Source organism: Camelus ferus, chromosome 34, assembly GCF_009834535.1.
Source record: "Camelus ferus isolate YT-003-E chromosome 34, BCGSAC_Cfer_1.0, whole genome shotgun sequence".
Lineage (NCBI taxonomy): Eukaryota > Metazoa > Chordata > Mammalia > Artiodactyla > Camelidae > Camelus > Camelus ferus.
In genome coordinates, this window is record NC_045729.1 from 16,681,335 (window position 1) to 16,709,297 (window position 27,963).

Below are 27,963 nucleotides of genomic sequence, written 5' to 3' on the forward strand. Positions count from 1 at the left end.
TAGGGCCAAGAGTGAAGAAGTTGGCAAAGGATGTCTATTATGGGATGTCTGGGGGGGGAAAGGGTTAGTCAATAGCCCTGGCATATATGTGTATGGAGTGTATGTGCGTGGGGGGGTGGGGGGTGGTGGTGTCCGTGTGTATTATGGGATGGCCAGGAGGTGGGTGGTTGCCCGGGTGACACGCGCGCGCGCGCTCGAAGGGGGCGTGGCCAATGGTTGCCTGAGCGACGAGGGGGCGGGGGTTGCCCGGGAGACCTAGGGAGGAGGGTGGCGGTAGTGGAGGGGGGGTTGGAGTTGGTTGAGGTTATTATGGGCTGTCCGTGGGGGGGCGGGGCCTGTGTGGTGGGATTTCCCGGCCGGTGTTTCGGGCCCTTTAAGAGGCGACGCCGGAGCCGGAGCCATTTTCCCCCCTTCGGCCGCGGCGAGGAGGAGCCGGAGCGGGAGTGACACCGGGCCGGACCCAGCGCGACCTGCGGCGGCTCCGGGGTGAGGAGAGCGCGGGGTTCCCAAAGAGACGGCCCTCGCAGTTCGACCAGCCCCGAGGGTCATCCCTCCACCCCCTAGCTTCTCAGGCGTCCCCGGACCCGCGGACCGCCCCCTGCCCTGGGAGCCGACCCTGCCTCTCCAGTCCCTGCAGGGCGCCCAGCCCCCGCCCTCGCCCAGCCTGAGTCTCACTCCTCGCGACTCCCACCTCGGGCTTAGTCGCCCACAATGCCCGGCGCACCCCCTCGCCCTTTGCTCAGTTGCCCCCCAGGACACGTGGCCCGGCCCCCTGCCTGGTGGGAGCTCCGACCCCCCCCCAAGCCCCTGCCTGCAGCCCCCCGGAGCGCTGAGCCTCCACGCCCCCTCGTCCCCGCGGCTCCTCCGGAGAACCCGAGTTGTCCCAGAGGACAGCTTTTGGAGAGCTGCCCTGTCTGAGGACTGGCCCCTCCCCAGGCGCAGGGAGGCGCCCCCCCACCCCCAAGTGACCTTGTGTCCCCGAGCGCCTCTCCTCCGGTCGTCTCCCCTGGCACCCCCCCCCCCGCACCGCGGCCACTCAGACCCCCTCCCTCGTCACGCCCGGCTCAGTCCAGTGGCTTGTCCCCTCCCCACGCCGGCACCGGCCTGCCCTCGGGGGCGCCGCTCCCTCTTGTCTGGGGGGCTCCAGTCGGGGAGCTGGCTTCCGGGCTGCCCCCGGGAGTGTGGAACTAAGTTCAGCCTGAGTGGTTCGGGTGCCCTGCTCGGGCGGCTGGGGGGGGCCGGGGGTGGGCGGAAAGCGCGGTGGGGTGGGGGAGGGGGCCGTGCGCGTCACTGACTGTTCTCTTTCTCTCCCCCCTCCCCCGCACAGTGACTCGGGCCAGTGTCGAGGGCCCCAGGCCGCAGGCAGGAGCAGCTGGGCCAATTCCCTGGCCGGGAGCGGAAGGGGATGGCGTCGGGCCTGGGCTCCCCGTCCCCCTGCTCAGCGGGCAGTGAGGAGGAGGATATGGATGCACTTTTGAACAACAGCCTGCCCCCACCGCACCCAGGTAACATCTTCCCCGAGGGCCCCGGGCAGGAAGGAGCCATCTGGGCCCTCCCTGGTGACTCTGGTGAGACAGGATTGAGTTTTGGGGCTTTCTCTGCAGTTTGAGGTGGAGGGCATCTGAAGGGAGTGGTTCCCTTCTGCGGAGCTCTTGTGGGGGGTGGGGGGGTGGAAGCCATGTGCCTCCCGGGCTCCGCGGACCCCGATGCAAGCTTGCTGCACTGTCTTCGCGAATGCTATGCAGTTCCCAGCTGAGGGAGCTCTCTGGGCTGGCAGGCTTTGCCTTATGTGGGTCCCGGGAGGAATGCAGGTAGCTGGGACCCCTGGAGGCTCTGCGGGGGTGGGGTGGGGGGGGGTGTTGAAGATTGCTGTTGGAGGAGACCAGCCCGGCATCTCTGCGAGTAGGATCCTGTGGTTGCTGCTGTGGAAAGGAAAGGGAGTACTGGTTACTCTGATTATTTTTAGCTTCTGATCAGTTACCGGCTTTCTGTGCTGCTTCAACTGTGTGAAGTTTTGAATTGTTGCGCTCCGCAGCTGGGATCCAGAGTACTTTTAGGCAGGCAGATTGTGGAAATGTTTTGAGCGGGGCAAGGGGTAGGATGTAATGCCCTGCAGGATGTACTAGGAGGGCAAAGAGAAGGGAGCTGACACCCTGGGCGCTCCTCTTCTCCTGGCGAGTGGACTTAGTCCTGGCTTTTTTCCTTAGAGGCTTTTGCCTCCGTGCAGGTAGCTTGGGGTTTTTTGGGCTGGTGGTGTGAACTGTGTGCGTAGGTGTGTTGGGGGTTGTGCTCCTTGGTCTGTGTTTTGGGGTGGCTCCTTGGACTGGCCAAACCCGTATGGATATAACCAGCCTTCCTGATTGAAGTGGTTCTTGATACCTCAAATGATGACGGATGTCATATTTCTAAGTGGATGTCTCTGTCCTCTGTCTTTCTTCAGAGTCCCTAGGTTAGTAACCTTCTTGCTTCCTTGATCTTTTCTCCTAGCTTTGTTTTTCCCACATGCTGTTTCTTCATCTCTGTTTAGATTTTTAATTCTGGAGCCTGCTGGTCCTATTGTTTCCCGTGGAACAGCTTTCACTTTTGCCTTCTCTCTTCTTAGCTCCAGCTGCAAGTTGAGGTGGTCTGGGAGAGATGTTTCCACATTTGGCGCTTCACTTCAGCCTGAGGCCACTTAGGAGAGGGTCAGTCTTGTTACTGAGTCTTAAGCTGTTGGGATGAGAAACAGGCTTGAGTCTCATTACTGTGTAGGGCAAACTGGTGGATTTCTGCGCTGTTGCCCGAGGAGGGGGCAGGGTGGTGGTAGTGATGAGGTGATCCTGTCCTTTCTGTGAGGGGCAGGAGAAGTAGCAGCGCCATCCACCCGATGTTGGCTCCACATCTTGGCTTCCCATTGGTCCCTGGGTCCGGGGCTGCCCCTGTGTTGATTGGGAGCTGTGCAGCTCCCAGGGTGAACTCTGCCCCAAGCTGTAGCATGACCCAGTTTTTCCACTTGCCACACCCCATTCCGGCCCCTTTCCCAAATCTTCCTCTATGTCTCAGCCAGTGTGCCGTTGCCATGTCAGCACATCTGCCTGAGACGTTGGAGGGTCTTATGTGGATGGCAGTGTGTCCCCTTTGCCTCCATGGGTTTGTCCTTGTCTCCACTTCCAGCTTTTACGGAGGTGATGAAGAGGAAGAACCCAGAGACATGGCTGATTGGCGAAGGGGGCCATATGGGATTGATGGGGAGAAGCCCTTAAGGAAATGATTCTTTCTGGTGAGATCCAGGCTGGTGTTCCCTTCCCAAGGGAATGGGAGGAGCTGTCTTGGCCTGATCCTGGGCTGAAGAAAAGGGGAAGGCTGATGGTGCTTTGTCCAGCCTGATGTCTCCTGTTCTCTAGGATCTGCCGTGCACAGGAAGGGCGGAGCTAGAGGCATTTTAGGGCCATTTTTGGGGGTCAGGAGCTGAGCGCATGTGTAGGAGTGACGGATTCATGCTGTGGTCCACCACTCTCTGGGTGCTGCTGCTTTTTGCTGGTGTGAACGTGTGATTCCTACGTGTTGGACAGGTGGCTACCTCCGCTGTAAGAAGTGGTGTAGGTTCTATGGCCTGCACTCTGGGTGGGGGCGATGAGAAAAATAAGTTCCAGAGACGTCTTGTGGGCTCCCATTCTTCAAGGTACACCTTTTGGGTGTCAGAAAGAAGGTGGTGGGCTCCAACCACAGCTCCCCTGAGCTCTGTTAGGTCTCAGGTCTGATGATTGAGAGAATAATGATGGCAGGAGGAAGTCAGTCCCTCCCCTGGTGCTGCCCTTCAGGTTGTCTTGGGTTTCCCAGCCTAGGACGTTAGAATGGCCTCTTGAGAACTGTGTCATCCCAGAGTAGGTGTCAGGAGAGATGGCATCGGGACCTGGGGCCAGGTAATAATTTGGGAAGTCTTCTGTGAGACAGTAGTCTTTCCCCGGCTACCTCTCTCAACCCCACCCCCTCCCCTGCCACTTCCTGTCTGTCCTCTGTTGGCAGCTGGGTGCCCTGGGCTGGCTTCTGTGGTCAGGAGCCATTTTCCCTCTCCTCAGTGGGCGAGGCCCTCCCTCCTTCCCTGCACTCCCTTCTCCACTCCCCCTCCTTGGGTGGGGGTGGCTTGGGAAGAAGGAGAGGAGGGAGGAGGGAACTGGTGTGAATGTCTTTTACAAAGGAAGCTGCCTCCTGGCCTTCTCTCCCAACCCCCATGCCCCTTCCCACCTATGCCCGCCCAGGAGCACTCAGTGTTACCCCAGGCTTTGTGTGTGTGCCCAGCCAGGGGAGGAGGTGGAGCCAGATGGGCGGAGGGTGGGGGGGATGGTGACAGCTGGGCTGATTTGGGCCCCTGGGGAGAAGAGGCTACTGACCCAGGAGAAGCTGGGGAGGAACAGTGGAGCTGGAGGGGGAAGGAAATTGTGTTGGGAGTGGGTGAGATCCTGGGCTGGCAGCTGGACCTGGGGCTTGGAGGTTCTGGTTGTTCTGAGCAGTGATGACCCAGAGGGAGTAGCAAAGGGTGTGGTTTCTGGGACCCCTGAGCAGATACTGTTCTGGAAATGTGGTGAAGGTGTATTCTTTAGTTTCTGCCTTCTGGGTAGGACCTTTCATTCTCATTTCTTGGTTTACAGAGTAGTTGGTGGCCAGTTGCAGAACTAGACCTATTTCTCTTATTTGGTTAACTGTAAGCAGCTTGATTCAGCTGCCCCAGTGGACGTATAGAGGACTGCTGATAGGGATGGGGAGAGTAGGCAGGGGTCTGGACAGCTGCCCGAGGTGGGCCTGGTCTGGCCTGGCAGGCCTATTTCGGGTATATCCAGCTCTCTCTTTGTCTGTTTTTGTCCTGAGTATCAGCTTCCTTCTGTGGCGTGTGTAGCAGGCTCTTCAGTGGAATCTGGGACAAGAGGTGGGGGAATAAAATCTAAAGCCTCTGGATTAGGCTCTAACCTTTCGCTATTGATCTTTTCCCTGCCTACCATTCTTGGCCAAATATATGTAGAAAACGAAGACGACCCGGAAGAGGATTTGTCAGAAGCAGAGACTCCAAAGCTCAAGAAAAAGAAAAAGCCTAAGAAACCTCGGGACCCTAAAATCCCTAAGAGCAAGCGCCAGAAAAAGGAGGTGAGTGGGTGACTGGGTGTTATGGGGAGTGAGAGGAAAAAGGGCTGAGCTCTGAGGGGCTGGAGGCCTCTGATCCTTGCCCTGGAGTGGTGGGCCAGGGCCTGGGCACTGCCTCAGGGCTGTCCTGAGGTCAGCATGTGTGTAGCATGTGTGTGTCTGTCTCCCTCTCCTCCCTTCCCTGCTCCAGCGTATGCTCTTATGCCAGCAGCTGGGGGACAGCTCTGGGGAGGGGCCGGAGTTTGTGGAGGAGGAGGAAGAGGTGGCTCTGCGCTCAGACAGTGAGGGCAGCGACTATACCCCTGGCAAGAAGAAGAAGAAGAAGCTTGGACCTAAGAAAGAAAAGAAGAGCAAATCCAAGCGGAAAGAGGAGGAGGAGGAGGACGACGATGATGATGATTCAAAGGTGCCTGGACCTCCATCCTCTTTCCTGTGCTGTTAACTTCTGTGCCCTGTTTCCCAGGTCCTCTTCTGCCCCTCAGAACATGTCCTCCCCGCCTCTTTCTGATGATCTCCTCTTAACTCTCTCAAACTTAAGGTCTTGCAGGCCTTAGTTTCAACTCAGATTCCCTTAGCAAGTGTGGGCACTAGGAGTCAGGTCTTTGACCATGCTCTCTCTGCAGGAGCCCAAATCATCTGCTCAGCTCCTGGAAGACTGGGGCATGGAAGACATTGACCACGTGTTCTCAGAGGAGGATTACCGCACCCTTACCAACTACAAGGCCTTCAGCCAGTTTGTCCGGTAAACAAGAGGGTCTTGGGGGCAGGGGATGGAGAATGCTTCTGGAATCTCTTCTAACTTCTTTTCCCCACCTCTTTTATTTTTAAACTGTTCTTCTTTTCTGTCCTTGTCCATTTCTCCACCAGACCCCTCATTGCTGCCAAAAACCCCAAGATCGCTGTTTCCAAGATGATGATGGTTTTAGGTGCGAAGTGGCGGGAGTTCAGCACCAACAACCCCTTCAAAGGCAGTTCCGGGGCTTCCGTGGCAGCGGCAGCAGCGGCAGCAGTGGCCGTGGTGGAGAGCATGGTGACAGCCACTGAAGTGGCGCCACCACCTCCTCCTGTGGAGGTTCCTATCCGCAAGGCCAAGACCAAGGAGGGCAAAGGTGAAATGGGACTCCGTGGGAGGGGACTGGTGTGGGCTTAGAATGTTGAAGTCAGAGGAAGCACGGAAACACTGTTCTGTCGGCCCAGAGAGACAATAGGAGGGAGGAGTGGATCTTGGATTAGGAGGGAGATTTGGGAAGCAGAACATGCGGAAATATTTTTGGTGGAGAAAATCTTATTTTCCCCATCTTCTGCCCTATGATGTGCATTTGAATTGTACAATCTCACTCGCACTCCTGATTTTAGGTCCCAATGCTCGGAGGAAGCCCAAGGGCAGCCCGCGTGTCCCTGATGCCAAGAAGCCTAAACCCAAGAAAGTAGCTCCCCTGAAAATCAAGCTGGGAGGTTTTGGTTCTAAGCGTAAGAGATCCTCGGTGAGAGCCCAGCCCGTCCCTTGGTGAGGGTGCCTTAGTCAATGGAGAGGTTGTTGCCTTATGTCAGGTTGGGGCCTTCACATTAGGCGTATCAGAATGTGGGGAGCTGGCCACAGACCAGGTGCCTGGGCTCCATGTGGCACAGTCCTTGCTGGGATTCCAACACCCCCAGTAGAAGGGTGATCCCTTCTCTACCACTCTCCTTCCCCTTGGCTTGAACTCTAACCTTGTTCCTTCTCATTCTGCCAGAGCGAGGATGACGACTTAGATGTGGAGTCTGACTTCGATGACGCCAGTATCAATAGCTATTCTGTTTCTGATGGTTCTACCAGCCGCAGCAGCCGCAGCCGCAAGAAACTCCGAACCACTAAAAAGAAAAAGAAAGGTGTGTTTCTTTTCTGTGTCAGTATGTGGTGGGGTGAGGGGGGAATGACGGGGGAAGAATCTCCCTCAGGAGATCGAGGTCGGGCTTAGGGGGTGGGGGGAGGTAGTCTTTTTCTAATAACTGGGCTTCCCCTCTTCCTTGCCTAGGCGAGGAGGAGGTGACTGCTGTGGATGGTTATGAGACAGACCACCAGGACTATTGCGAGGTGTGCCAGCAAGGCGGGGAGATCATCCTGTGCGACACCTGCCCCCGAGCTTACCACATGGTCTGCCTGGATCCGGATATGGAGAAGGCTCCTGAGGGCAAGTGGAGCTGTCCGCACTGCGTGAGTACCTGGCTGTTGTGCCCTTTGGAGCCCTGGGGAGGAAGGGTGGGATGATACAACTCCTTGAGGCCTAGAGAGGGTAGAAGTGGTGGTGGTGCTGGCGGTGGGCTCTTGGAAGCCTTTGGAGGAGTGGTAGGCATGGTTCAGACTTGGGGGTGGGGGGGTGGTAATAATCTGACGCTGTGGTCCTTGATGGCAGGAGAAGGAAGGCATCCAGTGGGAGGCCAAGGAGGACAATTCAGAGGGTGAGGAGATCCTGGAAGAGGTTGGTGGAGACCCTGAAGAGGAGGATGACCACCATATGGAATTCTGTCGGGTCTGCAAGGATGGCGGGGAGCTGCTGTGCTGTGACACCTGCCCTTCTTCCTACCACATCCACTGCCTGAACCCCCCGCTGCCAGAGATCCCCAATGGTGAATGGCTCTGTCCCCGTTGTACGGTGAGTGTCTGAGCCCCGCCACAGCAGGAGGTGTGGGCGGGGTGGTCTAGAAGGGTGTACCCCTCTTCCGTGTAGGCTTCACAAGGCTGAGGTGCAGGTCATTGCAGAATTGTAGACCCTTGAGCCTTGGGACAGGTGTTTTCCTTCCTCATAGAGTCCTGGGATCCCTTTCCTGGGAAAACATAGGACTGACCTGGAGCAGAGGCGTTGATGCTTTGCCAGCTCTCCTGAGGAGGATGCAGCCATGTTCTTCCTTCCAGGACATCCTCCTCTGGCCTCACACCCAGCCCCTGGGCCTTGGTAGCTTGGGTTAGTTTTATAGGGCCACCTACTGCTTTTGGATTGCTCAGGAGAGGCATTCTGGGCTCCAGGTCGGTGGGTTTTCCGTGCTTGCTTGTTGCAGGTTGTCGTGGAGTCTAGCTGCTGACTCTGCTAAGCTGACAGGAGTGAAAACAGCACGTGAATCCTGGCTGAAGCCCAGAGACGGAGAGGGAATTCTCTTACTCTCCCCCTAGAAGGGTCCTGGGATTAGATCTGACCTGAAATGAGATTTTAGTAACTCTTTGATGGGTTGGAGCTGTGGGCTCCTCCCTCTCAATGGTAATGAGTTGGTGTTGAATTATTTCTTTCAGTGTCCAGCTCTTAAGGGTAAAGTTCAGAAGATCCTAATCTGGAAGTGGGGTCAGCCACCATCTCCCACACCAGTGCCTCGGCCCCCAGACGCCGATCCCAATACTCCGTCCCCCAAGCCCTTGGAGGGGCGGCCAGAGCGGCAGTTCTTTGTGAAGTGGCAAGGCATGTCTTACTGGCACTGCTCCTGGGTGTCTGAGCTGCAGGTAACCCTGGGGCGGGCTCGCGGTGGGGGCGGCAGTGAAGAGGGTAGCGAGAAAGCAGCCTCGTGGGTGGAAGGAGCGAACGTAGCTCGTTGGTGACTCTCTTTTAATTTGCCTGCAGTTGGAGCTGCACTGTCAAGTGATGTTCCGAAACTATCAGCGGAAGAATGACATGGACGAGCCGCCCTCTGGGGACTTTGGGGGGGATGAAGAGAAGAGCCGAAAGCGGAAGAACAAGGACCCTAAGTTTGCGGAGATGGAGGAGCGCTTCTACCGCTACGGGATAAAGCCCGAGTGGATGATGGTCCACCGCATCCTCAACCACAGGTCCCAGCAGGGCCGGGCTGCTGCTTGTCTTGGGCGTACTGGGCGTGTGTCCTGGGGAGACTTCCCTGCCAAAGGGGATTAAGAAAATGGATGTCACCAGGAATTTACACTTGACAAGACACTCAGTGTATTATTAACTGACTGAATCCTGGTGTTTGAGCCACAGACTATAGATTAGATATTATTTTTGGTGCAGACTGGTAGACCAGACATATCTGGTTCTGAGCACATGTGGTATCACCTGACTATCACCCTGGCCTTCCTAGAGGTCTGGTTTAGAACATCAACTGTGGGCAGGGCTAACTTAGGAGGTGAGGCGGGTGGCCTTCTGGCTCTGAGGGTTTTCTCCTTGACCTTGCAGCGTGGACAAGAAGGGCCACGTCCACTACTTGATCAAGTGGCGGGACTTGCCGTACGATCAGGCGTCCTGGGAGAGCGAGGATGTGGAGATACAGGACTACGACCTGTTCAAGCAGAGCTACTGGAATCACAGGTGGGGGATCTGTGAGGCGGAGATGCTTCTGGCTGAGAAGGACCCTTGGCAGCTGTGTGACACGTCTGTCTGCTTTAGGGAGCTGATGAGGGGTGAGGAGGGACGACCAGGCAAGAAGCTCAAGAAGGTGAAGCTGAGGAAGTTGGAGAGGCCCCCTGAGACTCCTACGGTTGACGTGAGTTGGTGGAGGAGGGAGGGCAGTTGGTGTGATGTGCTCCGGTCTGACGGTGGGGCTCAAGGTCATGGTGGCAAGTGATTCTGTAGCTGTGGTGCTTCATGGACTCTCCTTCCCTGCTCTCCACGTGTCTGTAAACCAGAGAAAATACTGGGATTCTTTACTTTCTCTTCATCATCAGGAAACATCATTGGTGTTTTCAGTATTATTTCTGGAGGGGTCACACAGCCATGCTTTTATGAAACTTAATTTTGGAACCTCGGTTTTCTGACCCTTAATTTGTGGCTCAGTTCCTCCAGGTTTTGTGTAGTAGAACGCGAGTTTGGTTAAGGTTAAAAAGATGAATTTAGGGGAAGCATATGATCGTTCACCTGGCGGATCCTGACTAGTAGAGTTACTGTACTGCCAAGGAGACTACGATTTCTATAGGACCTCAGATCAGCGTAGGGCTTAGATCTCCGTCTTGTTTTGCTTCCTGGAGGACCCAAATTCAGACACCAAGTTACAGGAACCGTTGAGCATCTTTTTCCCCACAATTTTTTGTGGCTCCCTCAAGGCAGATCCAGTGAGGATATGTGAGGAGGAGGCAGCTGGTGTCTTATGGAAGGACGGGAATTCCTTGCCAGCTCTTGACTTCTTTATTTCATCCTTCAGCCAACAGTGAAATATGAGCGACAGCCAGAGTACCTGGATGCCACAGGTGGAACCCTGCACCCCTATCAGATGGAGGGCTTGAACTGGTTGCGCTTCTCCTGGGCTCAGGGCACTGACACCATCCTGGCTGACGAGATGGGCCTCGGGAAGACGGTCCAGACAGCAGTCTTCCTCTATTCCCTCTACAAGGAGGTAGGAGAGCTGGCGCTCCTAGTGTCTTACGTGGGTGCTTTGTGTTCATGGCCTTCTCTCACACTCTGAGGAGACAGAAAAAGGGAAAAAACACTGGTCTGTGGCCCTGAAGAAGATGGTTGGGTGACAGATAGACACGGGGGTGCAGCAGGGCCCTGGGCAATGGCAGCCTCAGTCCCAGGGAGCGGAAGTGTGTTGAGATGAGCAGGACTGCGGGTGGAGCTAGTGTGGAAAGCCTTTGGGTAGAAGGGGCGAGGCTTCAGGCCCCCAGTGGAGCAGGCAGGGCTTTGTGGGGAAGGGGCAGGCAGGGTGGGTTCACACGTAGAGGAAGGGGAGGGGGAGGAGCAGCAGAGGGCTCCTGGGGCTGGGCTCGTGTGTAGGGCCCTCAGTCCTCAACTCCGCGGCTTCTCTTCTTCCCCAAAGGGTCATTCTAAAGGCCCCTTCCTAGTGAGTGCCCCTCTTTCTACCATCATCAACTGGGAGCGAGAGTTTGAAATGTGGGCCCCAGATATGTACGTGGTGACCTACGTGGGGGACAAAGACAGCCGCGCCATCATCCGAGAGAATGAGTTCTCCTTTGAGGACAATGCCATTCGTGGTGGCAAGAAGGCTTCCCGCATGAAGGTATCTGGGTGAGGGGGAGGCAACCCTCGAGAGGGAGGTGTAGCTGTGGGTTTAGTCTTCCTTGTCGTGCCCTGGCCCCTGGGGTGAGGCGAAAGGATAACAGCGGAGGGGGGAGACCCCCACGTCCCTTGACTTCGCTTATACTGGCGGAGTCGGACACTTGTGACCAGGTTGCCTTCTTACGCAGAAAGAGGCATCTGTGAAGTTCCACGTGCTGCTGACGTCCTATGAGTTGATCACCATTGACATGGCCATCTTGGGCTCTATCGACTGGGCCTGCCTCATCGTGGATGAAGCCCATCGGCTCAAGAATAATCAGTCTAAGGTGAGGCGGGGGGGCAGGTTGCGGCCCCCAGTTCTAGGACCACCTACTCAGTAAGGGGAGACTCAGGCGGAGAGGAGGGGAAGAAGGGTCTCTGCCTTCCTTCTCCTTGTGATCACCCCTGAGGTCAGGCCTTAACGGAGAGGTGGGGGTGGGGGTGGGGGCTTACCTGCTGGGCGGTGAAACAGCTCTGAACTTGCGGAGATGTGCTGGAGCCCTCTTCTCACTGAATTCACTTCTCTCCATCTGCTCACCAGTTCTTCCGAGTCTTAAATGGTTACTCACTCCAGCACAAGCTGCTGCTGACTGGGACGCCATTACAGAACAATCTAGAAGAGTTGTTTCACCTGCTCAACTTTCTCACCCCTGAGAGGTTCCAGTAAGTGTGTTCAACCATAATCGGCTCATAATTCTTCTGATTCTGCCTTTTGCCCATTTCCTGTCTCACTTCCTCCCTTTGCTTCTCTCCAACAACTTTCTCCTCTTTCTGAAGCAATCTGGAAGGCTTCTTGGAGGAGTTTGCTGACATTGCCAAGGAAGACCAGATTAAAAAACTACATGACATGCTGGGACCTCACATGTTGCGGAGGCTCAAAGCTGACGTGTTCAAGAACATGCCATCCAAGACAGAACTGATTGTGCGTGTGGAGCTGAGCCCCATGCAGAAGTGAGTCTGAAGGGACAGAAGCATTGACTCCATTTTGTAAATCTGGTTAGATGTCTGCCAGTCCGCACAGTGGTTCTTGGTCCTCCTCCTACTCCGCTTCAAGGCATCTGGTGACCGGAGCAAGCAAGGCCTAAAGAAACCTGTTGCCAGGGAGCTGGGGCCCAGAGTTCATTTCGTTGTTCCTTAGCTGATTTAAAATGATGGTGATGGTGTGCTTATTAGGTTTCCTCGGTCCCAAAGTGAGATATGTTGGAAGGAAGATGTCAGACCTTGCGCCTGCATCATGAGTCATGTGAAGGCTCTTAGCGTGACCTCTCTTGCCGTCTTGTCCCCGTAGGAAATACTACAAGTACATCCTGACTCGGAATTTTGAGGCACTCAATGCTCGAGGCGGCGGCAACCAGGTCTCTCTCCTGAACGTGGTGATGGATCTTAAGAAGTGCTGCAACCACCCATACCTCTTCCCGGTGGCTGCAATGGTACGCTGAGCCGCCTCTTGTCCTCCTTGGGTGGGAACTGCTGCACTTGGGCTCTCTTTCAATTTTTTTTTTCCTTTTATCTCTTTCCTCAGGAAGCCCCTAAGATGCCTAATGGCATGTATGATGGCAGTGCCCTAATCAGGGCATCTGGGAAATTATTGCTGCTACAGAAGATGCTCAAGAACCTTAAGGAGGGTGGGCACCGTGTCCTCATCTTCTCCCAGGTATTGTGTGTGCTGGGCTGGGAGCTTCAGTGGGCAGCAGGGGACCAGTCAGTGACCTAGGGAGGGGATTTTCATCTGACTTGCCCGAAATTAAACCTTGTTCCTTTTCCAGATGACCAAGATGCTGGACCTGCTGGAGGATTTCTTGGAACATGAAGGTTATAAATATGAACGTATTGATGGTGGAATCACTGGGAACATGCGTCAGGAGGCCATTGACCGCTTCAATGGTGAGCAGGGAGGAGTGGCTTCGATCCCAGCATCCTTGTTCACTCGTGTCTTTGGACTGGTCACTTGTTCTCATGTATCTGCCTTTCTCTGTAGTGGTTTGGGGTCTTTGTCAGTTGATGTGGAAGAGGACTTTTTCTTCATTGGAAGAATGTACTGGACTATTCATAAGAGATTCTTCCCCCTTTGCAGTCTTTGTTCTTTCTGCTAGAAAGAAGGGCATTTTATTTAACCCTCCTCATTGCATCTTGAGGCCTTAGGAGGGACCAGGACTTGTCAAGCCCATGTAGCAAGTTAGTGGCAGACTTGTCTCAGTAGCCACCACCACCTCCTCTTCTTTTTATTTTTATTTTTACTTTTTTTTATGGAAATATATTTGATTTACAATGTTGTGCTAGTTCCTGGTGTATTGTATAGTGATTCAGTTATACACACACACGCATTCTTTTTCATGGTAGGTTATTATTACAAGATACTGAATGTAGTTCTCTGTGCTGTGCAATAGGATCTTGTTGTTTATCTGTTTTGTCTACAGTAGTTTGTATCCAAACTCCTTTAATTTATCCCTTCCAGCCCCTTTCCCCGTGGTAACCATAAGTTTTCTATGTCTGTGAGTCTTTTTGTTTTGTAAATGAGTTCGTTTGTATTCTTTTTTTTAAGATTCCACATATAAGTGATAGCATATGATATTTGTCTTTCTCTTTATTAATTCACTTAATATGAGAATCTCTAAGTCCATCCATGTTGCTGCAAATGGCATTATTTCATTCTTTTTTGTGGCTGAGTAATAATCCATTTGTGTGTGTGTGTGTGTGTGTGTGTGTGTGTGTATGTATACACACCACATCTTCTTTGTCCAGTCATCTGTTGATGAACATTTAGGTTGCTTACATGTCTTGGCTATTATAGTGTTGTGAACATTGGGGTGCATATCTTTTCGAATTAGAATTTTCTTTGGATATATGCCCAGTAGTGGGATTGCTGGATCATATGGTAACTATTTTCAGTTTTTTAAGGAATCTCCGTACTATTTTCCATGTTTTTTGTTATAATTTGAAATAATTTTGAACTTAAAGTTCAAAACATAGCGCAGAGTTCATGTACAGCCTTTGCCCAGCTTCTCTTAATAATGGCTATATAACCACAGTGCAGTGATCAAAACCAGGAAATGAACACTGGTGTTGTACTGTTAATTCAGCACAGACTTGACTTGAATGTCAGCACTCTCCCTGGGTCGGGACCCAGTCGCAGACCCCTTGTCGCATTCAGTTGTTCTGTCTTCATTCCTCCCTTTCCCTGCATGATGTGATAGCCTCTGTTGGTTACTGGTCACCTGTTTTGTAGACTGTCTCTTAAGTTTAGCTTTTTCTGATGTTTTCTCATTAGATTGACAGTAGACATTTTGGCCAAGAATGCCTCAGAAGCGATGCTGTGTCCTTCCCAGTGCGTCACATTGTGGGAGGACGTGATGTTGATAATGACCCATTGGTGGTGGTAGCCTTGATCAGCTGGTTAAGGTGGTATCAGCTGAATTTCTCCACTGCGCAGTTACTCTCTTTTTTTCATTGCAATTGATAAATATCTTGGGGGAGTTAAATGAGACTATGGTAACATTCTGTTTCTCCTTAAACTTTCACACTGACTTCAGTGTCCATCGGTGGTCCTTGTGGTGATTACTCTGGTGTTCATCTGTTGAAGCTTTTTGTTTCTGACACTCCTTCTACATTTGTTAACTGAAGTTCAGGAGACACCTCTGATGCTGTTTGGTTCCTTTCTCAGCCCCGGGCGCTCAGCAGTTCTGCTTCTTGCTCTCTACCCGAGCTGGGGGCCTCGGAATCAACCTGGCCACTGCTGACACAGTTATTATCTATGACTCTGACTGGAACCCCCATAATGACATCCAGGTGAGCAGAGGCAGCGGCCTTGGTGTGTGGTGATTTGTGGGGAATCCACAGTGTTCTGTGAGGGCCCCACCATTTGGAATTCGTTGTTTCAGGGGGAGACAATAGAGTCCTTTTAAATGTCTTCTGCCTTGTTGTAAGCTAGGGAATTTGGGTTAGCTGTGGTCCCATTTTGGGTAACATGATAGATTGTGGTGTCTGGGGGTAGGGGTGCAAAGGGAAGTTTTATACGAAGACAAGCTGGTGGATTGAGCTCATTATGTGGAAGTCAAGGCAAGAAAATATGGTTACTTCAGTTTCTGACTTTCTTTTCTGCCCACCTCCAGGCCTTTAGCAGAGCTCACCGTATTGGGCAAAATAAGAAGGTGATGATCTATCGGTTTGTGACCCGTGCGTCAGTGGAAGAGCGCATCACGCAGGTGGCAAAGAAGAAGATGATGCTGACGCATCTCGTTGTGCGGCCTGGGCTGGGCTCCAAGACTGGGTCCATGTCCAAGCAGGAGCTCGATGACATCCTCAAGTTTGGCACTGAGGAGCTATTCAAGGATGAAGCCACAGATGGAGGTGAGCTAGGCAGGAACTTGTTTTGGTGTGGGGCTTGGCCTCTTTAGAGGGTATCTTTGATACCTGGGGTCCTGAGATTCGGGCCTAGGGTCCTGTGGGACTTGCTTTTTCCACTGCAGCTGCTGAAGCTAACTGGGGGGGGCATGGACCCCTGATTCTTTATAGGAGGAGACAACAAAGAGGGAGAAGACAGCAGCGTTATCCACTACGATGATAAGGCCATTGAACGACTGCTGGATCGTAACCAGGATGAGACGGAAGATACAGAATTGCAGGGCATGAATGAATATTTGAGCTCATTCAAAGTGGCCCAGTATGTGGTACGAGAAGAAGAAATGGGGGTGAGTATCAGTCCAGGGCAGTGCTGTGCTTTGGTCCAGAAATTGGAATTGAGATCAAGGTGGTGTTGGAGACAAGAGGGAAACTTCTGTAGGCAAATTAGTATGTTGACAAATTGATAAACCTCCTCTTTTGAAAAGAAATATAGTAACATACGAGCAAATCACATTCCCATCTTAGACATGACTGTTGGGAAACTCATGGCCACATTTCACACTCAGAACATTCATGTTAGCTTTTTAAATCAGAATCTCCTTTTATTTTCTCTTATGTGTTTTATTAACAAATAAACTTTTGATTGCTATCGCAGGTTCCTCTGGAGAAAAGGTAGGACATAGGATACATCCTTGGCCTGTCTCCCTGTGCTTTTTAAAACATTAGAATTATTTTCACTTTTACTTCTTATTTAAGAGTCCAAGAAGTGCTTTATTTATTTACTTATCTTTAGTTAAATATAGTTGATTTACAATGTTAGTTTCTGCCTTTTTTCTTTTCTGTTTTTTTTTTTTTTTTTTTTTTTCAGTAGAAAACAAAAGGTACTCAGTGATAAATGTATGGCTTCTGTAATGATTTTTTCCCCCCAAATGATATCATAGGGTGTAAAATGGGGGAAAAAAACTGCTTTCTCTTCTAGTCTCCTTTAAACCACCCCGGTCAGGGTACCTGGGATTGGCATCGGTTTCTGGTGGCCTTTGCCATCATTTCTCATCCTTCTAATTCAGAACTTTCCCTCTTGCTGTGTCCTGCTGATGCATAGGCATTGTCTTTATTTTTAAAAGTGATGCTGCACACGTCATTTGTGTGTAACTGGCGTGGAGTCTGGCAGGTCTGTAGACCAGTAGTAACCAGTCAGAACTGCCCTCCTTCAGGGGCTCCGGGTTCCCGTTGGGGCGGTGACTGCCTGCGGGAGTGACTGGCTGGGGCGGCGCATGCTGAGCCGTTGGAAGGGAGCAGTGGTGTGCTCCCTCCCGTTGGTGACCTCTGCCAGTGACTGCACAGGTATATAGATGGCCTTCTCGTTAGTGGCTGCAGCTGCTGTTTATAGTATTTTTAAATATTATTTTTTGAATAGATAGTACAGTGGACCTTGAACAATGCAGGGTTTAATCCTCACATAACTTGTAGTTGGCCCTCCATACCTGTGGTTCCTCTGTATCTGCAGATTCAACCAACCATAGACCATGTAGCATTTACTGCTGAAAAATATCCATGTGCGTACAGGTGGACCCGCACAGTCCAAACCTGTGTTGTTCAAAGGCCAGCTGTAATTCACCTGGTTCACAATGTGAAACATACACCCCAGTCCTCTGGCTGCCTGGCTCCCTTCCTGGGCCTAAGTTACGTTTTCAGTCTCTTGTATGTCTTTCTAAAATTATTTAATGTGCATATGAATTACATATACATGGGTATACACATAGATATATACACACAAATACCATTTTTCTTTCAAGGAAAGTAGTTTTTTTTTTTTCTTTTTTAAAATTAAAATTATAAAATTAAAAAAATTGATATAATTTCTAAAGATTAATTTCCATTTATAGTTATTACAGAACATTGGCCACATTCCCCATGTTGTACAAGACATCCTTGAGTCTGTCTTACACCCAATAGTCTGTGCGTCTCACTCCGTCACCCCTTCTTTTTTTATATATATATTTTTATTGAAGTACAGTCAGTTTACAGTGTGTCAGTTTTGTGTACAGCATAATAAATACTTCAGTCATACACAAACATACATATATTCATTTTCATATTCTTTTTTCATCATAAGTTACTACAAGATACTGAATATCGTTCCCTGTGCTGTACAGTATAAACTTGTTCATCTATTTTATGTATATTAGTTAGTATCTGCAAATCTAGAACTCCAAGGAAAGTAGTTTCTTATACATAATGCTCTCTTACCTTCCTCACGTCCACCTAATCTTTTTTATTCAATTTTAAGACTTTTTTTGAGCAGTTTTAGGTTTACAACAAAACTGACAGAAAGGGAGAGGAATGTCCTGTCTGTTCTCTCTCCATAGACACGCACAGCCATTATCAACAACAGTCACCAGAGTGGTACTTTTTTTTAACCAAGGATGAACTACAGTGACACAACATAATCACCAAAGTCCATAGTTCACCTTAGGGTTCATACTAATGAAGTGAATAGTGTTGCCCATTCTACACGTTTGGACAAAAGTTTAATGATATGTTCATCGTTATAATGTTACATGAAGTATTTTCACTGCCCTAAAAAACTTCCTTCTCTGTGTATTCATTTCCCCTCCCCCCAAACTCCTGGCAACCAGTGATCTTTTTATTACCTCCATAGTTTTCTTTTCCAGAATGGCATATAGTTGTTAGTCTTTCTTTACACCTAATAAATCTTGAAAGATTTCATCCAGATCAATACATAAAGAGCTTCTCCTCCCACCTACCCTCCCCCTCACTTTTTTTGCTGCATATTATATCCTTGTTTGGAAGTACCATAATTTCTTTAAGAAAATTGAGATATAATTGACATATACCATTATATTAGTGTCAGGTGTGCGACATAATGATTTGGTATTTGTATGTACTTTGAGACACAGTCATCCCAACAAGTTTAATCAGTATCTGTCGCCATACATAGTTGCACTTACTTTCTTACGATGAGAACTTTATGAGCTGCTTTTTTGGCAACTTCCAGATATGCAGGGTGGTGGTATTACCACTGCACATAATATCACCATGACTTATTTATCTTATAACTGGAAGTTTATTCCTTTTGACTCTCTTCACCCATTTCGCCTCCTCCCCCTCCCATAATTATTCAGGTTCCACACCGATGGATATTTAGGTTGTTTCTAGTATTACGCTGTTAGCAGCAGCTTAAATCTAATGCAAGGGATTTGGACTTAGGGGTCCTGAAGTAGCTGAAAATAATGTAAGACTTTCAAAGGAGCATAAACATTATTGGGATATAAGAGGATGCATATGTCATTTTTTCCCACAAAGTTGGTAAACTTTTATGAAGTTTATGTAGAACAGAAAGGGCATTGGCCTTTCTACTTTATCTCTGGGGAAAATCTTTTGCAGTGTTTCAGAAGCTTCTCCATTGTGCTTGCTGAGGCTCTGAGTCTCCTACATGGCACTGTCTCCTGGCTGTGCGTGTCAGTAACGAGGGCTAAAAGAGCGTATGTCTCCTCATCCTTCTCTTGTGATAACAGCTTGGTCCCATATTTTTCTTTAGTTATGCTGAATGCTAATCTTTATATAATTAAGAGGAACCACATCTTGTCAATTAAATTCAAGTTCTCAGGTCCAGGCAGGCACACCAAGTATTTCAGGGTCCAGTCATGGAAAGGAGCTAGCAGGATGGGAACTGTGAGGACCAGGGGTAGCTGGTGGTGCTGACTTCAGCACCTCTGAGTCCTGGCCCTCCCTCTGTCCCAGGAGGAAGAGGAGGTAGAACGGGAAATCATAAAACAGGAAGAAAGTGTGGATCCTGACTACTGGGAGAAATTGCTGCGGCACCATTATGAGCAGCAGCAAGAAGATCTGGCCCGAAATCTGGGCAAAGGAAAAAGAATCCGTAAACAGGTCAACTACAATGATGGCTCCCAGGAGGACCGAGGTGTGTGTGGCCGGCCCCGCCCCCCACCCATGGGCCGTTCCACTAGAGCAGTGGGCCCCGCTCATCTGCCCTCTCTCCCTCCAGATTGGCAGGACGACCAGTCCGACAACCAGTCCGATTATTCAGTGGCCTCAGAGGAAGGTGATGAAGACTTTGATGAACGTTCAGAAGGTGAGGGCTGTGCCTTTTTCCTGGCTCTTTCAATCCTGCTTTGACATCCCTACCAGTGTCACTCATGCATCCTCTTCTTCCCGCAGCTCCCCGCAGGCCTAGCCGCAAGGGCCTGCGGAATGATAAAGATAAACCATTGCCTCCTCTGTTGGCCCGTGTTGGTGGGAATATTGAAGTAAGTAGCATACGGTGCTGGGGAAGGTTGGGTGAGTGTGGATAACTGGGTCTTTGGTGGAGTGAAGTCTGCTCCCTCTCACCTAGGTTTCTTCCTCCCCCAGGTACTTGGCTTTAATGCTCGCCAGAGGAAAGCCTTTCTTAATGCAATTATGCGATACGGGATGCCACCTCAGGATGCTTTTACCACACAGTGGCTTGTGAGGGATCTGCGTGGCAAGTCAGAGAAAGAGTTCAAGTAAGTTGAGAGTTGGAATGACTGAGGGAGAGTGAGGGCTTGTGATCTTGGTCATTCCACTGTGTTAGTCCAGGCTGTGCAGGGAAACTGGCTGTTTCCTCTGCTCAAGTTGACAGTGAGGTGTTAGGGTTGTTTGTGTCCCTAGCTTCCCTGGAAGGGGAACTGGGGCAGAGTGTGGGGTGGGGAGACCAGCTTTCTGTGCGATGGTGGACTTAGCGCAGACAGAGCCATGTTTGTCATCTGGGATGATGCCTGACTGCAGGTGGGAGGGATCTGCTCCAGGAGTTGGCATGACTGCTGTTTAACCACTTCTTTACCTCTTTACTACAGGGCTTACGTCTCTCTCTTTATGCGGCATTTATGTGAGCCGGGAGCAGATGGGGCTGAGACCTTTGCTGACGGTGTCCCCCGAGAAGGCTTGTCTCGCCAGCATGTCCTTACTAGGATTGGTGTCATGTCCTTGATTCGCAAGAAGGTGAGCCCTGAGCCTCTCTCCGCTGTTCAGGGTCTCTGGGGGAAACTGCAGGAAATGAGTGGAGGCTTCAACCTCTTGTCCCATCACTGCAGGTTCAGGAGTTTGAACATGTTAACGGGCGCTGGAGCATGCCCGAACTTGCTGAAGTAGAGGAGAACAAGAAGATGTCCCAGCCAGGGTCACCTTCCCCAAAGACGCCTACACCCTCCACTCCTGGGGACACACAGCCCAATACTCCTGCACCTGCCCCACCTGCTGGTAAGTCTGCCTGGACTATCACTTTCTGTCCTCCTCTTCTTGTCCTGGCCTGTGCTTTTTCTGATCCTCTGTGCTCAGTTCTAACAGGGGAGTCTGGCAGGACACACAGCAATCTCCCTCTCAGTTTAGGAGGGCCGTCCTAAGAACTGGGCTGGCTCTTAAAGGCACGAGAGGACAACTTAAGATGAGACAATTTAAGATGAGAAGGCATGACCTTCTCTCTGATCCGGGACCTTCCTAATTAGTGTCTATTATTGGTCTGCAGAGGATGGGATAAAAATAGAGGAAAATAGCGTCAAAGAAGAAGAGAGTGGAGAAGGAGAAAAGGAGGTTAAATCTACAGCCCCTGAGGCCACTGTTGAGGTAAGAGATGAGGGTGACTGGATGCCACACCAAAGGCAGGTGGATAAGTCCACTCTGCCTCTTGGGTCCTGACCCATCTTTCTTCAATGTCTGTCTTTTTTTCTTTGACGTGTACACAGGCCCCAGCCCCTGCCTCAGAGGATGAGAAGGTCCTCGTTGAACCTCCTGAGGGAGAGGAGAAAGTGGAAAAGGCAGAGGTGAAGGAGAGAACAGAGGAACCTATGGAGACAGATCCCAAAGGTATCCACATTTTCAAGCACTCTAGATCCCTGTGAACTAGTGGCTCTGGGACTTCAGCCAGGCGGGAGAGAAGGCTGGAGGAAGCGACACACTCAAGAATCCTGCAACCTGGATTTTAAATTGTGGGCTTTTTCTCTCTCAGGACATCTTTTATGACTTTAATCATCGAGATTTAAGTTTTGGACTGTTCCAGCTGCATATACCGTAGAACAGAGAACACTGTTCTTTGGGTACGCCCTCAGTGCCCTCTGTCTCCCCAGGTACTGCTGACGTGGAGAAGGTGGAGGAGAAGTCAGCAGTCGACCTGACTCCCATTGTGGTGGAGGACAAAGGTGGGTGTTTGGAGAAGCTGACTGTGGTTTAAAAGGACTCTAAAACTGAAAGGAAGGACTTTATCTCCAGGACACCCCTCCACCCCTCAGCCTTCCCATCCACACCCATGTAACCATATATCCCAAGCTGAAAGACTCCATCTCTCCCCACATTTGGTTGTCAGTGGGCCACTGGCGCCTTTTTCTGGGTTTGAGAAGCACTTAGGTGGAGAGAGGGCAGAAGCATGTGGATACATAAGGTGCTGTGGGGAAGGTGCTGGGCCTCCCTCTAGAACTGACATCTTTCTTCGGCATATCCTGCAGAAGAGAAGAAAGAAGAAGAAGAGAAAAAAGAGGTGATGCTTCAGAATGGAGAGACCCCCAAGGACCTAAATGATGAGAAGCAGAAGAAAAACATTAAACAGCGTTTCATGTTCAACATCGCAGATGGCGGTTTTACTGGTATGAAAAAGAGGGGCCCCGTGGAGTTAGGATTTGAGGTGAAATTAAGGTTCTTGTTAGAAGCCAGGGTACAGAGACTTCACCTCTCCTAGATGAGGGAATGCCAGGATGACCACTTGCTGCTCCGGGGTCTGTGTTAGGAAGCCAGAGGTGTACTACTAAGCTGGTATCTGGGGATCAGGAATAAATAGCTTAGAATCTCATGGATGTTTGCCTTTCTTTTTCTCCCCAACCTTCCCTAAATTCCATTCCAGAATTACACTCCCTTTGGCAGAATGAGGAGCGGGCAGCCACAGTCACCAAGAAGACTTACGAGATCTGGCACCGACGGCATGACTACTGGCTGCTGGCTGGCATCATAAAGTATCCTTTGCCGGAGTCTGGGCTGAGGTTGTTGGTGAAGGTTTCTGAAGGTCCCACAGTTTGAAGTTCTTACTCTCCTTGTTTCGTTTTCCTGAGCAATTTTCCAATAGCCATGGCTATGCCCGGTGGCAGGACATCCAGAATGACCCGCGCTACGCTATCCTCAACGAGCCTTTCAAGGGTGAAATGAACCGTGGCAATTTCTTAGAGATCAAGAATAAGTTTCTAGCCCGAAGGTTCAAGGTGAGCAGGATGGGGAGGAATACAGTGTTGAAGTGATGGCCTCTAGAGTGCGAGAGGGAGTCTGTTCATCCAGCCATAGTGCTGTGTTCTCTGTACTTAACTTTTTGTATTCTGTGAAAGGCTTTGCTCTCAAGTATCTTAAATACTAGAGATCAAGACAGACTTGAAAATGAACCAGCTTTTCAAGGGCTGAAGACTGTGCCTAATGAGTGACACAGAGCAGTGCAGCGGGTGTGCCAGGGGAACACTAGTGTTCAGGAAAGATGCAGAGGTGGGGTTGAATTGGATCTCTGAGGATGCAGGGCTGTTAGGGGGCTGCTGGACCTTTTTTCTGGGTCTGAGAGTGTGTGGATATGGGCGGGGGTAGATTCATTTTCAGAATCACTGGGACTAATAACCCTAGGGCTGATGGGGTCTTACTCAGAAACTCAGCAAATGGATGTCGAGGGTACCTTGTGTGCAAACCATCAAAATGGAAAACCATGCAGATGAGACACATGGATCGTACGCTGAGCATAATAGGAAGATAAGGATTGTACACTAATAAACCTCACAACATCATGTGCCCAAGCAGTGGGTGGCACAGGGACAAGAGACAAATAAGGCCTGGTGCCTGCTCTCCAGGAACGTTGGGTTTAAATAGAGGCAGATACATGGTCAAATGAATGCCACTGTGTGTGTTGGGAGGGAGGCTCTGAATCCATAAGGAAGTTCTGTAGAGGGAATGTGGGCAGTGGGGAGAGGGTTCAGAGATGCTTCCCGGGGACAGCGGCCCTGGAATGAAGCTGTGATGAATGTTACAGAGACTGCTGGATGGGAATGGAAGGCTGTTTGGACCCAAGGGATTAGGCTGAGCAAAAACAGAGTCTGCAGAGCTTTGCGTGTCTGGAAACAGCCTGTGGTCCAGGTGGGGTGTGGAAGACACTGTGCTAGTGATGGTGGGAGGTAAGCTGGAGAGAGAGTTAAGGGCTAGAAGTCAGTAGGTGGGGTTTTGGCACTAGATAAGAGAGTTTGGCTCTTACCCTATAGTTCATGGGCAGCCATGGAGGGTTTGTGAAGAATTTTGATATGACCAAAGGAAACTGAAACAGAACATTTCAGTTCAGTGAGATGACAGGACCATCACATGGTCATGAGTTAGCAAGGGCTGGGTTGTGATGCTGGTTGTGGAAAATGAAAAGGAAGAGATAAAGGAAACAAAACACCAAAGAATTTATAGGATTTACCGACTTACTGTAGGGATTAGCAAACTTTGTTAAGGGGCCAGAGAGGAACTGTTTCAGGCTTCGTGGAACATTGTCACAACTCTGCCACGGTGTGCAGCAGCCACAGGGGATAAGTAAGCACCAATGTGCTTCCGTAAACTTGATCGACACAAACACTTGAACTTCATATAATTTTTATGAAGTGTCATAAACTATTATTTTTACTTTTCCCCAACCATTTAAAACTTAAAAAAAAACATTCTTAGTTCTTGGGCCCTCGAGAAACAGGCAGTGGCACAGATTTGGCCCACAGGCCGTGGTTTGCCTAGTCTTAATTTACTGGATTTGGGTTACAAAGAAGTGAGACACCAAAAATAACTGAAGTCTTCAGTGTGAGTTGCTGAGAAAGTTAAATTATCATTGGCAGATCAGAGAAGTGAAGAGAGGGAGCAGTTTATAGAAAAGAGTAAGTTCAATTTTAGAGAAGTCACTTGATGTTTCTCGCAAGTACATATCCTCTCAGTACCCCTGCCACCATCAACAAGTGGGATCAAAGTGATCAACCGTGCATGAGTGGGATCGGAACAGTCAGTGCCTGAGACACAGGTCTGAAAAGCCCAGCTCACTTGCATAGAGGTGCTGGCTGGTGCCAGGAAGGGAGAGATCTCTTGGGAGAATGCTTTAAAAGAACAGCCAAGGACTGATCCTGGAGAAAGCTCATGGTTTGGGGCGGGAGGGCGGAGAGAGTTGGGGAGGAGACAGGGTGTATGGTTGAAAGTAGATGCTCCGTCTGTTTGGGATAAGTTAGTGGGCCCTGATGGAGCCTGGTCTTGTGGAAGAAACAAGAGTCCATTATTCTCATACTGCCCTCTTCCATGACCCCTAATGGATTTATTCTTTTTAAGAACCAGTGGATGCTTGAGCAGAGTAAGTCTCATAACTTACAAATCAGCATTCTGTCTCTTGGAATATATGTCAAAGAAACTTTCATGCCGGTGACATGTGTAAGAGTGTTCACTGCAGTATGAGTTTTGGTGGTGGGGCCTGGAGGCAATGTAGATGTTCGACATGGGGAGTATGGGCAGGTAAAGTGTGGACTCACATCACAGAGCAGGTGATGTGAGCAACAGAAGTAACAAAATACATGTCCTATAACAACATGAGGGGAGCTTTAAAAAGATGTATAGTAGGTGAAGGAAGAAAAAGCATTCTATAACAGACAGAAAAACATCATTCTGTAAATTAGAAATGTGCAGATGAAACAATCCTCAGTCTTCAAGAATACTCTCAAAAAGGTACACAGTGTATTAGAAGGGTTGCCTATTGAGGAAGGAAAGGAATGCGGGTGAGATGGAGACAAAAGAAACAACAGGAATAATTTTAAGGAGTAAAACAACCTAAATGATATAGTAGGTATATCCATAGGATGGACTGCCATGCAACCATTAAAAGTCATCTTTTATAAACGGCAATTAATAATAAAGGAGAATCCTTACTCTATAACTTTTAGAGTGAAAACACAATGTAAATACTTACATAGAATGATCTTAATTTTTGTAAAATACAAATGCAACGGAAGACCTCAGAATGTTAACAGTATCTTTAGGAGGTGGAATTGTGATCTTAATTCTCTTATATATTCTGTATTTTCTGAATTTGAGTTTTTATCATTTTTGTGTTAAGAGTGAATCAGTAAAGGGTTAAGAGCCTTAAAAACACCAACCTCCAAAGGAGGGTTAAAAAAAAAGCAACATAACGCTGAACTGGTCGGGTGTGGGGCCATCGGAAGGTTCTTTACAGGTTCTGGGAGGCCCACCAGAAGTAAGCAGTGTTAATTCACCTTCTGTCTCCTCTCTCCCTCGTCCAGCTCTTAGAACAAGCCCTGGTGATTGAGGAACAGCTGCGCCGGGCAGCTTACCTGAACATGTCAGAGGACCCCTCTCACCCTTCCATGGCCCTAAATACCCGCTTTGCTGAGGTGGAGTGCTTGGCGGAGAGTCATCAGCACCTGTCCAAGGAGTCAATGGCAGGAAACAAGCCAGCCAATGCAGTCCTGCACAAAGGTAGCCAGTGGCTCCCCTGCCTCCTGCTGACTCAGCCTCCTTCCTCCTCTGCTGCCCCCCCCCCCCCATATTTACTCCTCAGTTCCTGACCTTTTTCAGCGCCCCTCTGCCTAGGAGCTTAGGATGCGCTAGGGATCCTTGCCTTCCTCCCTGGGAAGCTAACATTTCAGAGGCAATCAAGGACAGTCTTTCTTTGCCTCCTTTAATATATTTAAGTTCTTTGCTTCTCTGAAGCAAAGCAGGATAATATAATTTCACCTGGGATACTCAGGTGATTTAAGATCCTGTCAAATTCTAGACCCTTTCCAACATTTTGTTTCTAAAGTTAAAACACTGTGTGTGGGGGGATGGAGGGTGAAATAAGGAAAAGAAGGCTGTTACAAAGGAAGACGGAGACAGCTCCAAAGGTGGAGAGGAAAGACAGTGGGAAAAGGAATCAATAGGAACAGCCATTCAACAAGTGGAGGAGATAAAGACAGTAGGGATGAAGGGACAGTGAGGGTCAGGTGACTTTTAAAAAGCACAGAATCATGGACAGTTGGAACTGGAACATGAAGAATAGGAGTTTGAGTGTGGTGGAGGCCAGGTCAGGTGCTCAGTGACAAAAGAATACTCCAGCACATCTCTCACCTGGTGACTGAGAAGTAATAGGGGGGCTTGGTCCACTTACGGTGAGATGGGTCTCAGTCTCGACCACCATGGCTCACCGCCACCTCTTCTCCCCGTGCAGTTCTGAAACAGCTAGAAGAACTGCTGAGTGACATGAAAGCCGATGTGACTCGACTCCCAGCTACTATTGCCCGAATTCCCCCAGTTGCTGTGAGGCTACAGATGTCAGAGCGTAACATTCTCAGCCGCCTGGCAAACCGGGCACCTGAACCGACTCCACAGCAGGTATAGGACCGTTGTTCTCTGGCCAGCTGTTCCAACAGAGCCATTCTGGAACGTGTGACTTTGCTGTCTGTCCCTAGCTTTACATACTGGGCAGGTGGGGCTGGCTTACCAGTGAGTTCCCTTGGGATCAGGTGGGTTCTTTGGTCTGGAATTCTCATCCTTCGCTCTTTCCCTACAGGTAGCCCAGCAGCAGTGAAGATCCAGATTGATGATACCGCCTCCACCGCTGAGCAGTGACCTTCCTCACTTTCCCTTGCCCAGCTTCTCCCCTGGGGGCCTGAGAGACCCTCTCTTTCCTTCTGCCCCATCTTCCATGTTGTAGAGGAACAACCCCCGTGCACTGGGGGAGGGGAGGGAGTGAGGGGCAGTGGTGCCCTTCCTGCTGGAGAGACGTGCAGCAGTAGCGCCGGCGCCATCTGCAGGGAGCTGGCGGGCTGGCCTGGGCCCTGGCTTCTCCCCACTGTAACGTCTGTTACAAACTGTTGTGGGTTCCCGCCAGGCTTGAAGAAAACGATCTGAATTTCTTCGTCCTTTTGGTTTTATTTTGTTGGTTTATTTTGTGTTTTCTTTTCTCCTTTTTTGGGGGTATTCACAGTGGGCCGGGCCCCTGGGCGAGACACAGCTACCTCTGTTGGCATCTTTTTAATACCAGGAACCCAGCGGCTCCAGCCCCTGAGCGGCTAGAATGAAATAAAGTGGAAAAGAAAAAAAAAAAAAAAAAGGAAAAGAACCAAAAGCATAAAAAAACACAGCAAATTTCTTGACGAAAATTGAAAATAAAAGTTTCCTTGTATTTTAGTGCTCTGATTTAGTGTGGGTGGAGATGGGTGAGTGTGTCTGTTGGAAGCCCCGGGAAGCGTGCAATTGAAGACTGATGGTTTCCTTGTGTCGGAGATTGTACGAAGAGCAAGTGTCCCGGCGGCGAGGACGCCACCGCCTGTGGACAGCGGAGACCCCGGAGCCACCCGGGGTTCACACCTTGCACTGCGGCCTCCTGGCTCTGTGAGCTTGAGGATGTGAACTCCAGGCTGTGGATGTCTCATGCACAAAATAGAGATCTTCAGAGTTGTGAAGATGAAACCCGTAAAGTGCTGGAACAGGTTTTAACAGCTAGTAAGCACTACTTAGGCTG

The 27,963-nt window shown here is 50.2% G+C and overlaps 1 protein-coding gene, 1 long non-coding RNA gene and 1 other non-coding gene across 19 annotated transcripts; 2 read left to right on the top strand and 1 right to left on the bottom strand.

Annotated features, from left to right (window-relative positions):
• The first annotated feature begins 315 nt into the window (after positions 1-315).
• Positions 316-27,570, top strand: CHD4 (chromodomain helicase DNA binding protein 4). 16 transcript variants are annotated; one of them, XM_032472934.1, is made up of 40 exons: positions 316-486; positions 1,328-1,505; positions 4,997-5,118; positions 5,327-5,521; positions 5,739-5,857; positions 5,983-6,224; positions 6,472-6,599; positions 6,849-6,984; positions 7,131-7,309; positions 7,509-7,748; positions 8,381-8,584; positions 8,703-8,908; positions 9,270-9,401; positions 9,480-9,576; positions 10,231-10,422; positions 10,846-11,046; positions 11,234-11,371; positions 11,626-11,747; positions 11,862-12,035; positions 12,373-12,514; positions 12,607-12,738; positions 12,851-12,968; positions 14,746-14,870; positions 15,194-15,431; positions 15,597-15,772; positions 19,191-19,371; positions 19,456-19,542; positions 19,629-19,717; positions 19,821-19,954; positions 20,285-20,429; positions 20,522-20,687; positions 20,953-21,050; positions 21,170-21,290; positions 21,551-21,622; positions 21,926-22,063; positions 22,318-22,426; positions 22,537-22,669; positions 25,742-25,940; positions 26,668-26,831; positions 27,010-27,570. In XM_032472934.1, exons 2-40 carry the CDS (start codon positions 1,406-1,408, stop codon positions 27,025-27,027), a joined length of 5,712 nt encoding a protein of 1,903 aa, XP_032328825.1. In that variant the 5' UTR covers positions 316-486; positions 1,328-1,405; the 3' UTR covers positions 27,028-27,570. The 16 variants fall into 16 exon arrangements, with proteins under 16 accessions (XP_032328825.1, XP_032328828.1, XP_032328818.1 ...); XM_032472937.1 differs by having other exon boundaries at positions 25,742-25,937; XM_032472927.1 differs by having other exon boundaries at positions 331-486; positions 1,328-1,568; positions 5,306-5,521.
• On the top strand, positions 20,727-20,866 carry LOC116661388. The gene has a single exon (XR_004317280.1).
• LOC116661272 lies at positions 21,390-27,067 on the bottom strand. Of its 2 annotated transcripts, none has more exons than XR_004317095.1 (2): positions 26,941-27,067; positions 21,390-21,919 (listed from the first exon to the last, which is right to left on the bottom strand). It is a non-coding gene; the product is annotated as an uncharacterized LOC116661272 (long non-coding RNA). The 2 variants fall into 2 exon arrangements; XR_004317094.1 differs by lacking the exon at positions 26,941-27,067 and adding an exon at positions 26,568-26,701.
• Positions 27,571-27,963: the final 393 nt, after the last annotated feature.